The sequence below is a fragment of the Carassius gibelio genome, chromosome A17 (genome assembly GCF_023724105.1).
Source record: "Carassius gibelio isolate Cgi1373 ecotype wild population from Czech Republic chromosome A17, carGib1.2-hapl.c, whole genome shotgun sequence".
Classification (NCBI taxonomy): Eukaryota; Metazoa; Chordata; class Actinopteri; order Cypriniformes; family Cyprinidae; genus Carassius; species Carassius gibelio.
In genome coordinates this window covers 15,783,799-15,801,000 of record NC_068387.1, presented here as the reverse complement: position 1 = coordinate 15,801,000, position 17,202 = coordinate 15,783,799, and the positions used below count along the sequence as shown (strand labels likewise).

The 17,202-nt window shown below is 40.3% G+C and overlaps 1 protein-coding gene across 3 annotated transcripts in view; it reads left to right on the top strand.

Moving 5' to 3' along the window:
* The window catches only part of LOC128031550 (glutamate receptor ionotropic, delta-1-like), a 243,031-nt gene that overhangs the window by 203,275 nt on the left and 22,554 nt on the right, over nucleotides 1-17,202 (top strand). For all 3 annotated transcript variants that reach the window (XM_052619862.1, XM_052619860.1, XM_052619861.1), the window contains exon 9: nucleotides 16,406-16,507. In XM_052619862.1, coding sequence (XP_052475822.1) covers nucleotides 16,406-16,507 — 102 coding nt within the window. The remainder of the gene's footprint in view (nucleotides 1-16,405; nucleotides 16,508-17,202) is intronic.

Sequence of the window (17,202 nt, the reverse complement as noted above, 5' to 3'; positions counted from 1 at the left end):
CATAAATTGTGGCCAACATGCATTGAAGAAAAGCAATCATTTCATAATGAGATTTTCTCCCCACTTTCAATTGTTTTACGTTAATGATACATTCGAATTTTGTGCATTTTTTGAATGAAAGATCAAAGGGAAAACTATACAGATTTGTGTGTGTGTGTGTGTGTGTGTGTGTGTGTGTGTGTGTGTAGTACAGTATATATATATTAGGGGTGTAACGGTTCACAAAATTCACGGTTCGGTTCGGTTCGATACACTGATGTCACGGTTCGGTTCGGTACGGTTCGGTACGTTTTAGATACAGCAAAAAGAAAAAATTGGCAGATAAATTTCCTTGATTTTTATTTAAATGTTTTATTTATTAAAACTAACAAATTATGTGTTTTTTTTTTTTTTGTTTTTGTTTTTTTACATTGAACAATGATGGAGCTATTCTTTACCCATCTTCTATGGTGTTTTCTTAGCAGCATACTGTATAAAACAAAAATAGCTCCTTATAAATTTTTTTTACAAATTAAATGTAATATTGTTGTAGTAGTTATGAACAAATACAAAGATGTAACTCTTTTTATATTGAACTCTATAACTCTTTATATTGAGTGTGTTTTTACTCAGTTGGTTCTCTATTTGGGCTTATGTTTTTTGGAACAAAGCAGGAATTACGGTCTGTCTGAAATGGGCTCGTGAAGGAATATTGTAATGGGGCTCAATTACATTAAGCATGTTCTTAAAACCTGCGTTTTCCACTACAGAGTAAGGTCTCATATCCGCGGCTATAACGTAAATGCACCATTCGCTGCGGTGATGTCCTTATACGGAGCCCAGGACGTCACCTGTAGGAGAAAAAAAATCAATCCGTGGCGACGGTTTTGCAATCCGTCCCCTCAGTTTATAAACCTTACTCACGAATTCATAAACTGTTCACTCGATTTAACAAATCGTGCCCACGAATTTCCAATCCGTGCACTCAGATTTTGTAAACCGTACCCTCGGTTTTTGAATCCGTACTCACGAATTCATAATCCGTGCGCACGCTTTCGCAATCCGTTCCCTCGGATTTGTAAACCGTACTCACGGATTCATGCAGCAAACTCCTACGTGTTAACATACAGTTTTATTGAATATTATTATGTGGAATAGGTTTACAGCAAAGTGCCTTAAGTGATTCTCTATCAAGTGTAGTACGAGGTGGAATACAAAGATTTAATAAGAAAGATGCGCATTAAAATCTTGTTCAATTGCTGATAATCTATAATAGCACTTGATTATTATTGTGCAATAAACCTGGCATTGTGACTGACTCTGGAGTAATTTTTTCCTCTTTTGTAAGTTATTTTGGATAAAAGATTCTTATGCATAACCTGTTTAATAATATATAATAATGATACAAATAAAAATAAAGTTATTTTTTATAATTTTAATTTGTAGGCTAAATAAATGAGTACAAGACAGTAAAAATGTTTGTCATAAAATAATTTGTGAATTGCTTTATTTTTAAATAACCTTTGACAGTTTTGGAAATGCTTGTGTACAATTCTTTCTTAACATGAAGACTTATTTTTGTGATTTTATTATACTAAGCTCCACCCACCTCACCCCACCTGCCGGAGTTAGATGCATGTTTCACTGTTAAGTGTAAAATGCGTGTCAGTTTTCAAATCCGAGGGAACGGATTGCGAAAGCGTGCGCACGGATTATGAATTCGTGGGTACGGATTCAAAAACCGAGGGTACGGTTTACACAATCTGAGCGCACGCATTGGGAATTCGTGGGCACGGTTTGTTAATCCGTGGGTACGATTTGTTAAACCGAGTGAACAGTTTATTAATTCATGAGGATGGTTTATAAACTGAGGGGACGGATTGCAAAACCGTCGCCACGGATTGATTTTTTTTCTCTCCTACAGGTGACGTGCGGGGCTCCGTGGTACCGAGCCTTCAGCGCGTACTGAGTGAGCGAGCGCCTGACTGAGTAGCCTAACATAAACATATAAGTGTGTTTTTTTTTTTCTTCGGGGGTGTCAGGGGCGTTGCCTGTTACGTCGTTTGGGTTATTGGGCTACCTTGTTGAACGCATAACATTATATTTCACACACCTTTTTTATTTTCCAAATTTAATTAATTAGTCCAACGAACCGTTCGGTACATAATGCGTACCGCGTACCGAACCGAAAGCCTCGTACCGAACGGTTCAATACGAATACGCGTATCGTTACACCCCTAATATATATATATATATGTAACATAGTTAAAAAGGTTCAGGTTAAATCCTACTAAATGTGAGTATGGTGCCACCTACTGTCACAAAGTGTACCTGCAGCGAACGCTAGTAATGACGAAGGATTATGGGTAATCCTCAAAGTAATGGAGGATTTCCCTTGAGGTAACGGGTCTATGAATGTCCGTGGACTAAACAGTGTTAACTCACTTTAAAAGCATGTAAAAGTTAAGCTAGATTAGATTTATGGTTGTATAAGGTGTTGTTTATTAATTTCGCCATGTTTTTATAAAGTCAACCATCTGGTTATGTGTTTTATAGCCGATAGAAAGTCTCTCAAGTATAGCAAGCTAACTTTAAAATGATGCCGTCTTTCCAAAAAGATCATGCGCTGTTTATCCACATGAGATGACTACTCAACACTGTTTTCCTTTGTCATAAATGCAGGTATGTGACCATATGTTGATAGAAAGTGTTGTAATGTTTGAACATATGATTGAGGTATTTTATGCTGTTTGTCTGCCTCCAGTATGTTGAATTGTAACGAAGTTACATGATTGTTTACACATAAGTGACTGTTAACATAAAATGTAAAGGTAACTGTAGGAAATCTGTGTAATTACATTTTGTTGTTTTCCTCCTTGCAAGATTAAGAGGGATATCAATATGTCAAACTGTATTTTAATTTTGTGAAGAGCTTTAAGAGTAGTACATATGGGTAATCCAAAAAGTAATGGAGGATTTCCCTTGAGATCATGCGCTGTTTATCCACATGAGATGACTACTCAACACTGTTTTCCTTTGTCATAAATGCAGATGTGGAATAAACCTGCTGTTACCACAAACCTGACGGTGTCCGAGAGAGTATATTAGGCAGAAGACATAACACAGAGGTTACATTGGTGCCGTGACTCGTCCATGACTACGCCGGACCGGGACTGATGTCTTCTTATCGCTGCATCGTTGTGGAACTGCACTTCCTCCATCAGTGTATTTGACTGGCAGGTTTATTTAGTTATTAACAGCCATATTTACTTCAAACTGTCATTTTGTTTAAGTAAGGGTTCCAGTATGAGTTTTAGTAAATTTACTACCTCTGAAATGACTCCTTTAGGTATTGGTAGAGGTAGAGGACTACATAGCACACCTGTTCCATTCTCACTGGGTGACAGTCTAGGGGGGCATAGGACATATTTTGGTGAGGATTCTGTCCACAGTCCTTTTAGACATAGGGATATAGTGGCACCTGAAAATCAGCCTATGATTGATTTACAATCACCACAGTGCACTAGTACATCAGTTCCTGAACCTCCCTCTGATGATGTGAGACTGGTTGACCAAATGAGCACCATTGTGCAGCAGATAGGGAAGCAGCTAGCTGATAGCATTATGTCACACCTCAACACATCTAGCCCTACAGCTACTGTGCATGCAAGTCCTGAGGAAACGTACAATACAAAAGCACCTCCCCCCATTAACACGCTAGATCTATCTCAAGTCCAGTTGATCACTCGGAGAGAAGTCAAAGACCCACCCGTTTTCCGAGGAGAGAGTTCAGATGCACTGGCTGTCGATGAATGGGAGGAGTTAATGAAGAATTACATAAGAAAAAGCAATGTTCAGCTGGAAAATCAAGCTGAGGAAATCATTGTCCACCTGAGAGGCAGAGCAAAGGATGTTGTGAGATTTGGGATAAGAAATGGTGAAATTGATGTCCATAATAACCCACAGGCCATCTACGGGCTCCTGCGCAAACATTTTGGCTCAAGCCATTTCTCCTCAATGCCCCTAGCTGACTTTTATTCTACCTTGCCAAATGACCAAGAGGACCCTTATGAGTACTGGCTTAGACTGAACAGAGCTGCTGATGATGCTGCTAGCTGCCTTAGAGAGCAGGGTAAAACGTTTGACAACCCTAGTGTTGAAGTCACACGTATGTTCATCAGACACTGCCCCAGTAGAGATTTAGCTCTTACCTTTAGATCAAAGACGATTGATAAGTGGTCAGCCCGTGAGGTTCAGGAAGTGCTAGATGAATACCACCTAGAGAAGGGACTCAGGTCTTCTACTGAAAGGAGTAGACAAATCAGCATGAATAAAGTCGAGGTAAGCCCTAACACTCCATTAGTTTCAGACATCCCAGAACAGAAACCTGCTATAAGTCAAGACACCTCCACTCTAGAGAGGTTGATTGGAATGTTAGAGAAAGTGTTGCTTCAGGGACAAGGTTATGCTCAAGCCAATAAAAAGCCCTACACTAACAGGAGACTTCCACAGATTGAGGGCTTAAGAGACGTGCCATGTTCCATATGTAATGACAGCTCACACTCTGCCCTCACACACTGTCAGGAGAACAGACTGTGTTTCCTGTGTCACTTACCTGGCCATTCAAGACGCAACTGCCCGGAGGGTAGACGTCCTCCTCAACATTTTCAGCAGGGAAACTGAATGATCTGCGCACAGGGGAGGACAGCGCAGATCAATTGAATGAGCCTCCCACCTTGGATTTGACAGACATTAATGATTATGAAAGATTGTGTCTCACCTATAGCAGCATAGTGCCACCTGAAAAAACACTGATTGTGCAAGGCCTGCAAAGACTCTCAAAAACTGACAGCCTATTCTACACAGAGGTGTCTACTGATAGTGGTCATGTTCTTAGAGCACTTGTGGATAGTGGCTCTATGGCGTGCACTCTAAGTGAAACAGCCAACAAAAAACTTTCACAGTCTATTCCTAACATTGGAGAGAAAACTGCTGAGGACTTTGTTATTGTTGGTTGTGGGGGTCACCTGGTCACACCTTCCGCCATGTATGACCTCACTGCATCAGTTTATGGCTATAAAGTGATAATTCCTGTTCTAGTTGTGCCAGGCCAAACCGATGACATGATCCTTGGCAGTAACGCCATCAAGTGGCTCATTTCACAGATGAAAGACACTGTTGGGAGCCAAATGATCACGTCCCCAGTAAGTAGTGCCCATGCTAATAACTTTACACAATTGATATCTCTGTTGTCTTCCTCAGACAGATGTGGTGCAATGCCGCTTAAAGTTGGCACGGCAAGGCTCAAGAGATGTGTCGCACTACAACCGATGTCTGAACATTTGGTGTGGGCTAAACTCCGTGAATCTGATGTTTCTGCTGTGGGAAGTACAGTCATCATCGAACCCACTCAGTCCAAAGCCAGGCCTGCTCAAATTCTGGTGGGGAGAGTTGTCACCTCATTATGGGGAGATGGCTGGGTTCCAGTCAAAATAGTCAATCCTACTGAAAAGCCACTCTCCCTTAAAAAGAATGCAAAAGTTGCAGATGTGTCATCCTGTCTTTCTGTGCAGGAATTTCCTGAGCCAGATCGCATCCAATCCAGTGCACAGTTCACACAGAGCTCATCACCTTCACCTAGGTCAGAGAATGAAATATCACAAACTTTGACTGACATGGGCTTGGAGGATTTGAACCTCTCTTCTTGTGAAGTCTCCTCTGAGTGGAAGGATAAACTGCTGCAGATCATTGAGCAGTATGAGTCCATATTTTCGAGGCACAAAATGGACTGTGGTGAGGCAACAGATTTTGTACACAGAATCCGCCTAGTGGATGACAAGCCCTTCAGACTTCCATATAGGCGGGTTCCACCATGCCATTATGATAAGCTTCGGACTGCTCTAAATGAAATGGAGGAATTGGGGATAATCCGTAAATCTCAGAGCGAGTATTCATCTCCTCTCGTCCTGGTTGTCAAGCCAAGTGGTGATCTTCGCATCTGTAATGACTTCAGGTGGTTGAATGCAAGAACAGTGAAAGATGCACATCCTTTGCCTCATCAGACAGATGCTCTCGCTGCACTTGGTGGCAATGTGTTCTTTTCAACAATGGACCTCACGTCAGGATTCTATAACATCAGAATGCATGAAGACGACAAAAAATACACAGCATTTTCCTCCCCATTTGGCCTCCATGAATATAATAGGATGCCCCAGGGCCTGACTAACAGTCCTGCTACCTTTATGCGAATGATGATGTCCATCTTTGGTGATGAGAACTTTACAAGTCTGCTATGTTATCTAGATGACCTTATGGTCTATGCGCCATCTGAACATATTGCACTTGAGCGTCTGCAGATGGTTTTCTCACGTCTTGCTGCCAACAACTTGAAGCTCTCACCTAAGAAGTGCTACTTCCTTCGCCGGTCTGTTAAGTTCTTGGGACACATCATATGTGGAGATGGTGTTAAGACAGACCCGAGTAAAGTGCAAGCTATAAATGATGTGCAGGAAACAGATCTGATGGAATCTGATATGGAGACACCAAGTGCTAAGAAAATCAGATCTTTCTTGGGAATGGTTCTCTACTACCACCATTTCATCGAGGGATGTTCTGCTAAGGCTAAGCCACTGTTCAGCCTTGTTGCTGAGCCTGCTACACCACACAAAAGAGGTAGAGCCCATAAACCAAAATTCAAGAAGGGCAATGTTAGACTGTCTCCAGCTGACTGGACTGTTGAGTGCAGGGAAGCATTCAAAACTTTGAAACATGAGCTTGTGCATAGTGTCACCTTGGCCCATCCAGATTTTAATGCACCATTCATCCTCGCTGTTGATGCCTCCTTTGATGGCCTGGGAGCCGTCCTCTCACAGTTGCCTCCCGATGGTGCTGTTGCCAGACCAGTGGCGTTCGCCAGCAAGACTCTATCGCACTCCCAGCTGAACTATCCAGCACATCGGCTGGAGTTTCTCGCTCTTAAATGGGCGGTCTGCGACAAGTTTAGCCACTGGCTGAAAGGACGACGTTTCACAGTCTGGACGGATAATAATCCGTTAACATACATCTTAACTAAGCCTAGGTTGGATGCATGTGAACAGAGATGGGTCTCAAAACTCGCAGCATACAGTTTTGATCTGCGCTATGTGCCTGGCCCCAAGAATGTGGTTGCAGACGCACTAAGCAGGGAGCCATTTGTACAGTCATGCATAGGCCATCGTCTTGTAAGTGAACCTTATGCCTCATTGCTGAACCAAGTGGGTGGAATGATGGATGATACAGTACAAGATGCATTTAGATATACTGCTGCTAACTGCCAGTTAGTTGTTGATCAGTCCAAAGATGATGCTGTTGTCACCCCGCTGCCTCCTCAGGGGTCCCTCTCCCTGCAGGAAGTTTCAGCTGTGCTAGAAGCGCATGACTCCGGAGGTGTTAGCCGAGTGAGAGGCACGGGACCAGTTATTCCTCAGCTTGTCAGTATCGATCAGAATGCCTCCCTACCAAGGAGTGAACTGGTTAATCTCCAAGAACAGGATGATGTCTTGGGCAGAGTTCTCTATTACATCCAGCGTCACAGGAGGCCCACTAGACGTGAACGTGCCAGTGAGTCTCGTGGGGTGATGAAAATGTTGAGACACTGGGCCAAGCTCTCCATCAAAAACGGTATGTTGTACAAAGTAAAGAAAGACAGGCAAATGAACATGGCGATCCACCAGTTTGTTGTTCCAGACTCCCTCAAGGCTCAGGTTCTTTCTGGCCTCCACGATTCAGCTGGTCATCAGGGACAGGCTCGCACACTCTCTCTCGCCAGGCAGAGGTTCTTTTGGACAGGGATGGAACATGACATCATCAGCCATGTGAGGAACTGCTTTCGCTGTGTGGTTGGGAAGACCCCAGAGCCCAATGACCGTGCTCCTCTTGAAAGCATTTGCACCTCTGAGCCGATGGAGCTTGTGTGTATCGACTTTTGGACTGCTGAGCAGTCGGACAAGAAGTGTGTAGATGTTCTGGTTGTTACGGATCACTTTTCGAAGCTGTCACATGCATTCCCCTGCAAGAATCAGTCAGCGAAGCAGGTGGCCCGTCGTCTGTGGAATGACTTCTTTTGCATATATGGCTTCCCAAAGCGCATTCATTCGGACCAGGGAGCCAATTTTGAGAGCCGACTCATTAAAGAGCTCCTGGAGATGGCTGGTATCCAGAAATCACATACCACACCGTACCATCCTATGGGGAATGGAGTTGTCGAGCGATACAACAGGACTCTTGGGAACATGATAAGGTCCCTGCCTGCCCATTCCAAAGCCAGGTGGCCACAGATGCTTCAGATGCTGACATTCTGCTATAATTGCACGGAGCATGAGACGACAGGTTTTGCGCCCTTCTTTCTAATGTTTGGGAGGATTCCACGTCTACCTGTTGATGTTTTGTTCCAGCACACCCTCCTTAGCGATGCTGTCGTTAGCCATCGTGAATTTGTCTCTAACTTGAAACGTGACCTGTCTGAAGCTGCACGCATTGCCTGTGAAAACAGTCGGACGGAGCAGGCTCGACAGGCAAAGAACTACAACCGCAAAGCAAAAGGGTCTCCCCTCACTGTTGGTGACAGAGTCTTGCTTGCAAATCGTGGTGAGAAAGGGAGGAGGAAAATAGCAGACAAGTGGGAATCCACAGTTTTTGAAGTTAAGTCTGTGAAACCTGGAATCAACGTGTACCGTATCAGTGACCCAGTCACATCCAGAGAAAAAGTTGTTCACAGAAACTTCCTACTCCCGGTGAATTTCCTCCCAGCAGGAGGTCACGACATTTTGGAGTCAAGCTGCTCATCAGATAATGGTAGTGCACAAAGTGTCCCTGTGGTTCCTGTTGACGTGCAGGACAGTGAGACAAAGACACTTGAGTGGTTACTGCAAATGGATGAGACTAATAATGAGGATGCTACAGTCAGCCATTCCAATTGCTCACCTGTTGTAGCTGTGAGTGCCTCTCTCCCAGAGACTGAAGTGAATATAGTCCCACATGCTGTGAGTGGGATTTTACAAACATCTGTTCCATCAATATCTGCTCCGCAACCACTTTCCCCTAGACCCTCTGTAGAATGTGTGGTGTCCGAGGTAGAACCCTCCCCGTCCTCAGTGGAAAGAGCTCATTGTGTCCCCTCCCCTGACCATGCTAGTGACGCACAGCCAGGTGCATCAGCACAGGACCACGTAGTTTGCAAACAGCCACCTCCACTCTGCACTAGGGCAGGTAGACTTGTTAAGCCCCCAGCTAGACTCATTTGTGAAATGAATGAACAGGTTGTAGATGACTCAGCTTCAACAGTTGATTCTTTGTTTTCTTTTGTGAGGAACATGCTTTCTGGATAGATTGCTTGTTGTGTATGTATATTTCTTAAGAGTGTTCACACTAGTTTATCTGAAGTAGTTGACAATAATCTGCTAAGGAGCAATGTTTACAATATGAGAGGTGTACACGGCATCTTTTGTGTCTTTGTTGGTATGGGGCTTAGCTACCCCCTTTCTGACTTTCTCCCAGGTGGAGAGTTTCTAACTGACTTGAAACACATTTGCTCCTAATGCAACACAACTGTTGGTATCTAATATTTTATATTTTGTTTTTTTGTTGTTGTTTTGTACCCAATTTAGCAGGATTTAAGGGGGGTGTATGTAACATAGTTAAAAAGGTTCAGGTTAAATCCTACTAAATGTGAGTATGGTGCCACCTACTGTCACAAAGTGTACCTGCAGCGAACGCTAGTAATGACGAAGGATTATGGGTAATCCTCAAAGTAATGGAGGATTTCCCTTGAGGTAACGGGTCTATGAATGTCCGTGGACTAAACAGTGTTAACTCACTTTAAAAGCATGTAAAAGTTAAGCTAGATTAGATTTATGGTTGTATAAGGTGTTGTTTATTAATTTCGCCATGTTTTTATAAAGTCAACCATCTGGTTATGTGTTTTATAGCCGATAGAAAGTCTCTCAAGTATAGCAAGCTAACTTTAAAATGATGCCGTCTTTCCAAAAAGATCATGCGCTGTTTATCCACATGAGATGACTACTCAACACTGTTTTCCTTTGTCATAAATGCAGGTATGTGACCATATGTTGATAGAAAGTGTTGTAATGTTTGAACATATGATTGAGGTATTTTATGCTGTTTGTCTGCCTCCAGTATGTTGAATTGTAACGAAGTTACATGATTGTTTACACATAAGTGACTGTTAACATAAAATGTAAAGGTAACTGTAGGAAATCTGTGTAATTACATTTTGTTGTTTTCCTCCTTGCAAGATTAAGAGGGATATCAATATGTCAAACTGTATTTTAATTTTGTGAAGAGCTTTAAGAGTAGTACATATGGGTAATCCAAAAAGTAATGGAGGATTTCCCTTGAGATCATGCGCTGTTTATCCACATGAGATGACTACTCAACACTGTTTTCCTTTGTCATAAATGCAGATGTGGAATAAACCTGCTGTTACCACAAACCTGACGGTGTCCGAGAGAGTATATTAGGCAGAAGACATAACACAGAGGTTACATATATACTGCAGTAATGAAATCCATTTCATGCATAATACTTCCTATTTACACATATTTCTACATAATCAGATTTGTAAAATCAGGAAAAAAGGGAATTGTAAAATTGCATTTTATTTAGTCCTTTCCTTTGAGGCCAGTTCTTTTAAAGATTTTTTTGTTTATCGTGCTTACCACGGCTGCATTTTAAAAAGTAATATTGTGAAATATTATTACAATAACTGTTTTTTTATGTTATATAATTAATGTTATTGACATTAAAGGGGGGGGGGGGGGGGGTGAAATGCTGTTTCATGCATACTGAGTTTTTTACACTGTTAAAGAGTTGGATTCCCATGCTAAACATGGACAAAGTTTCAAAAATTAAGTTGTACGTTTGATAATCAGTTTAAAGAGCCAGTAAGATGAAAATTCTAAGCTTCCTATCACTGTTTATAAGTCCTGTACATTAGGTTTAAATCCATCCAAGGTTAAAAAACATTGTCATTTTGTCAAAATATAATTAAAAATTACCTCAATTCTCAGAGATCCCCAAACGGTTCGCGCGAAGCTGTTCAAAAGATTCAGTTTCCTTAAACCCCACCTTTCGGTAGCATACTGTGTTCTGATTGGTCAGCTAACATAACCAGTTTGGATTGGTTGTTCCGCACACACCTCCACGGTAAACTATGCGTTAGCATCTGTTTGGGGTGAATTATGTCTTATTCCTCTCGTCGCGAAGCAAACAGTAAAATAAAAAACTTGAACAGTCTCGCTGCTTTTTCTTCTGTGTGGGTGTATTCAAGCTGCGCGCTTCAGGTTGAATCTGAATAGCGCGTTCAGCGCGGGGGCGTGGTCACGAAGGGAGACGTGAAAAACAGACATTGCGTTTTTTTCATATGGATTACTTTATCACAGAATATCTGTTAGCAGCACTTGTTTAGTTTTAAAATAGACATGTCAAGCTTTCTATAGATATCTCTCTCATGTCTCTTCGTTGAGTATTCACGGAGTTACACTTCATTTTAATGACGTGTTTGTACATGACGATCAGCGCAGAGAAAGGCTGCAGACAGCACACATACTGATAAGACGCTCGGGAGAAAACAGACACATAACTTCATAATCATACTTTGCATTATGATTCGCAGATGCTCGTTGTTCTATAACGACTCGTTTCAGCGATTCAGAGTCGCCTCCTTACTTTAGAAGCCAATAACTTTATAAATCGTGTACTTTTTGGTTTAATTATTTGCACATTGTTTACACAGATGGACAGCTACATCATACACTGTAATACAGGTAATTTTTGATTTCCCATCTGTGTGGCTCTTTAAATTGAAAAGTACAGTGAGTTGCACAAAAAGCAGCACAGTTGTGACAGATATTTTTTCTGTGTATTTTGAGAGTGTGATGATGCAGAGATGAGGTGAATTTTATCACTCATGAGAGTGAGAGTCTCATTTGATTTGATGAATGGTAATGAGTTTCTCTCACAGACTCAATAAAGAGGCCAAAAAGACATCTCTCTTACCAATCACAAAAACAGCAGCTTACAGAATCAAAAAACGTCAACAGCCCTCATGATACAGGAAGATATTAAAGCTTCATCTTTGCACCTGTAAAAGCCCCCCCCCCCCCCCATCCCCGCTGCTCTGCATGACTCTTGTCTTGTCTCTCATACTGTTTCCTACTGTAAACTATTGTTTGTGTGTAATCCTCTCTCCCCGGCTCTTTGTTCCTCTGCATCTTTTCCCCATGTGTTCCCTCAAGTGGAGACGTCAGCTCTCTAAGTCACAAACAACAAAAGCTGTAAACTTCTGGCTCACGGACCTTTAGTCTTGACAAAATATTCATGTGTCTTCACAGGCGGGATTCGGGTTGTCTTGTAGCACAAATATTACAAACAAGAGATGAGAGAACGAGAGGCTATGAAATGGCACAACCAGCTCAAGAGTCGGGCAATACAATGCTGCCAACACTCTCAGTAAACACAAAAGACAGTCAGAGATGTATTATGTAAATGATGAAAAAAAGGACTACTGAAGCTGTATTTTCAGCTTGACGTCTGTGAACAGGAAGCTTCATTTATATTGAAGTATCGCTACTGTTGTGAGGGGTAACTGTTAATGGGCTTCCTGTCAAAGTAAATACTGGGTACTGTGACAATACTCATTGCTGCTCTGATTAAAAAAATGGCAGTTCATTTGTTTTCTCACCTTCGTGTCATTCCAATGTAACCCAGAATTCTTCTAAATTTCTTCTTGAAGAAAGCACGTCATTCAGGTTTTGAACAATATGAGGGAGAGTTAATGATGACAGAAAAAACTGTCCCTTTAAGAGACACATGACACTGAAGTTTAGTCAATGTGAGATACTACACACTTGCAGATGATGGAAATCTCTTTTGTGCTGTAGGAACAGAGCTGTCTTTCAAGTGTTTACTGGTCTCCAGTGGACAAGCCACATTGCTCTCATCTCTGTCAACACACACCCACATGATTAACTATTTAACAGCACAGGCAAAAGCTAAAAGAGAAAATTTTGAAGGAAAGGTACAGGAAATAAAGAAAAAAAAAACCTTTAAGCCTCACCTGGGAAAACAGGGCAGAAAAAAAATGCAGCTTACTAAAGTGTGTATGGCAGACAGTTCTCAACTTGCTCTCTGGAAGCAGCTGAACAACTACATTTCTGATTCAACTTCAGTCCAAAGTAAGACTAAAACACAGCTGATTAAATCACACTATTCACAAATCAATTTCAACACAGTATGGCAAAATATCTCTGATGTAAAAAAAAAACACAGAAATCTCTGACAATCCCATGCCATGGAGTCAAATTAGCAGAGATGAGACCAGCTGTACAAAACTAGTTTTCTAAGCTACATTCGACGTTTAGACTACATTTGACTTCATTGGACTAACATCTCTGTGTTTATTACAGAGGTGGGTGTGTTTGCGTACATCACAAATGACATATACAACTTTTACTTAAATACATATTAATATAATTGAAATGTATTATGAAAACATTATCTAAGTAAACTTTACAAGAGTTTTTGTATGTGGTTGCTTATAATAAAACCCACATAAGTGAGTATAAAAATCTAGACATGTATCTTACCTAACACTGGTGTTGTTCAAATGGCCTGTCTTAGCAGTTTCCATGATTTGGATCTCCTTAATAATTTTATTATGTTATTTTATACCCTATTGAAAGTTGCAGTATGTGGAGAATTGGTTTGCAAAAGGTTGGCCAAGAAATGCATGACGAGAAGCATTGGGATAATACTATATCAGCAATCATAGACATTTGCATTCAAAAGGAGGTTGCGTGTGAAAAACACAGACATGACAGATTCGGAAAGCATGTCTGTGAAACATAAATTTCTATAACGTCTTCCTGGAAAACTAGTCCCGTCCAAATTAATATTGTTTTTACACAACAGTTCAATAAACAATAAGTTAATATTAATTTACTAACATTTTAATCACAATATCCATAGTGACTGTCTTTTTTTTTGCTCAACCAATAGAAAAGGATCCAAACGAAGTGGAATCACTGTTGTGCATTTCCTGGCAACACACAGTAGTGGTGTTTTATATGGTTCAGTGACTCCCTCATAGAGACTTTTTTACATCATGTAGTATGAATTTAACCCAAACACACTGTAACCGTCATGTTGTTATTGTCATGTGACCTACCAGTGTCAGCTGCAATGCTTTACTGCCATCCACAAATCCTCTTCTATTGCCTGATTAGATTGTAGAGTCCTTCAGATGTGTACTTCAGTTTGTGTTTTTCAGATGCAACTATTCACTTCATTCCTGAATGAATTAGTAATTTTTTAAAAGAATTGCTCTAGTGAATGTTTTAATTGACTCACTCATAATGTCAGTAACTTGTTTTCTACCTGAATGGATCAGTGTTTTTGAATGAATCACTTGATTCAATTATTTAATGACTCTTCATATAGTCAGTTCCTTGTTTAATTTCTAAATGATTCAGCGTTTTTTTAATTAATTGCTCAAATGGGTGATTCATTGACTCACTCATAAAGACTTTGTTTCATTCATGAATAAATGAGCATTTTTGACAAATCGCTTGAGTTAATGATTCGACACTTCTCACTTTTGCCACTTACTGTAACTTGCTGTAAAACACACTGAAAAATCACCGCTACTACTGAACTAAAAAAAAGAGAAAATGCCGAAAAGATTTAATAAAAGAAGTATGGCATTTTTCCAAATTCCTGTTATCTTGTCTCTTTGCCTTTCTTTTTTTTTCTTTCTGCTATTATGGGGTTATTGTTCACTACAGTGAAGATTTATGACTTGTGTCATTGGGGCAGATTCTAAAGCCTCTGTCATCCTGTCTCTAACAGAAGACTGTGAGGTCAAATGGTGGTCAGACAAGAGCCGTACATGATTTCAGGGTCAGAGTTACTTCTTTCCAAGATGTTAGTGTGGTGGCCTGCTGAATCCGTCACAGCGGATGAATGGATCTGGTGGGATATTGAGATTATGATGAATGGGCCTAGAGTTGAAGACAGATGCATCATGGCTTTCATCTTGAAGTGCAGCACTGTGTTTTACAGAAGCATTGTCATTACATGTGGAGGGAGAATTTGAGCAGTTTTCTTTTGTCATTTCTACACTAGCTCAACAACTGGCTTATATGCTGCTAATGTGGTGACTTACAGACAGGATAATACCCACAAAGATGAGAGAGGTTTTGTTCATGGAATAATACAAAGAAAGTAAGATTAATTGAAGATGAATGTGCACGTTCTGTATTCTGTTAATGGTCTGTCTATGTGCGTGTACAGTAATAAAGTGGTATTCATATTTGGTTAACAATTAAGGCGTTTTCAAGGCAGAGCTGTATTTATATTTCTCGGAGATTCTGTTTTTTCTTCTTCCAGAAATCTGTGCAGTTATGGTTCTGCAGTAACCCAAAGCACTTAATTTACCAATTGTATTTGAATATGTATTTCTTTTTTGTAGACAAAATTTTCATCCTTTAAAGTTGAGTTGACTACAATGACATCATCATATATAATTCAAATTAGCTTTTCACTTTTCATGAACAGGACAGTTGAAAGGAGACAGGAAACATTGGGAGAGGAGTGAAGGGAACAGAACCTGGAACTGGTACTCCTGCATGGGGTTGCCTGAGGTCCAGCTGTGCAAAGTGCTGCCCACAAACTATGGCTCTGACAACATCATCATCAGCATACAGCATTTTCATACAGGATGTGACTGAAGAAAAGATGATGCATTATGCACTTAAACCATACAAAAAGCTAAAACTTAATCTTACCTAAACCTTTAAAACTATTGGTTTAATATGTATATCCTTCTATATTATTATTATTATTATTTATTTTATTTATTTATTTTGTAGTGGCATCACTTTTAGCAATGTTATATGACCCCTTTAAGAAACTTATGATAGAGTTGTTATTTTGTATTGTGTCTGTTTTATTGTATTTTCTGTGCTGATATTGATTGTAATCAACAGCCTGTGAAAGCATATTGACAAAAAGAATTTTTGTGTGTGCACGCACTATTGAGTGTGTGTTTCATTTTAGTTTTAAAAGAGAAGGGGGAATGTGACGGTTGTTGCCAAGGCAACCACCTCACACACTTACATGAACATTTTCACCTGGGCGTGTAACAAAAGCACAAATAGGTGAACCTCTAAGATGAATCTTTAAAGGGCTACTGATTTCTGCTTGATGGTGAGGGGTCTGCCATAGACAAAAAGTCATCACGTGAGGTCATCTCTGGCTTTTAACAACTGTCCTGTTCCTCCATCTTAATCTTCTTTTCCCCTCTTACCCTTTTCTTTGCATTCATTTTTGATCAAAGCTCAATCCTAATTTTTCTTCCTCTGTCTCCCAGCTGGCGACATGGGATTCTGATCGTGGGCTGAACGGCAGTCTGAGGGAGAACCGGGCTGAGCATGGCATGCAAGGAATTACTCTGAAAGTGGTGACCTTACTGGTGTGTATTTCACTAAATGTTATTCAGCTCCCCTAAGTACAATCAGCGTCTTACTGATGTCAGATTACTCTTACAGTCACTGTAGCATAAAAAGCATGACATGATTTACATACAGTAAGTAGGACATGTTCATGGAATAACATTTCTGTAAAGCAATCATTTCTGATCCCCCTAAAAACTATTTCTGATGAAAGAATGTTGTTTAAGACACTAACCCCATTCCTAATCTTAACTGTCATCTTAATACTTATATCAAATATCAAATCTGACTGGTAGATACGAATGTAATTCCAGGAATATGATTCAAACAAATATGTATATATTGAATAGTAGGAGCTTCATTCCAGAAATAACAAATAATTTTCCAGGAATGTGTCTTACATGTTCAAAGAGATAGTTCACCCAAAAATGAAAATTCTGTCATTAATTACTCACCCTCATGTCATTCCAAACCCGTAAGACCTTCATTCATCTAAAATTAATTAATATATTAATTTTAACACTAATTAATATATTTTTGATGAAATCCAAGAGCTTTCTGAGCCTGCATAGACAGGTATGCAACTGATACGTTAAAGGCCCAGAAAGGTAGTGAGGACATTGTTAAAATACTCCATGTGGCATCAGTGGTTCAACTGTAATATTATAAAGCTACGAGAATACTTTTTGTGTGCAAAGAAAAACAAAATTAACAA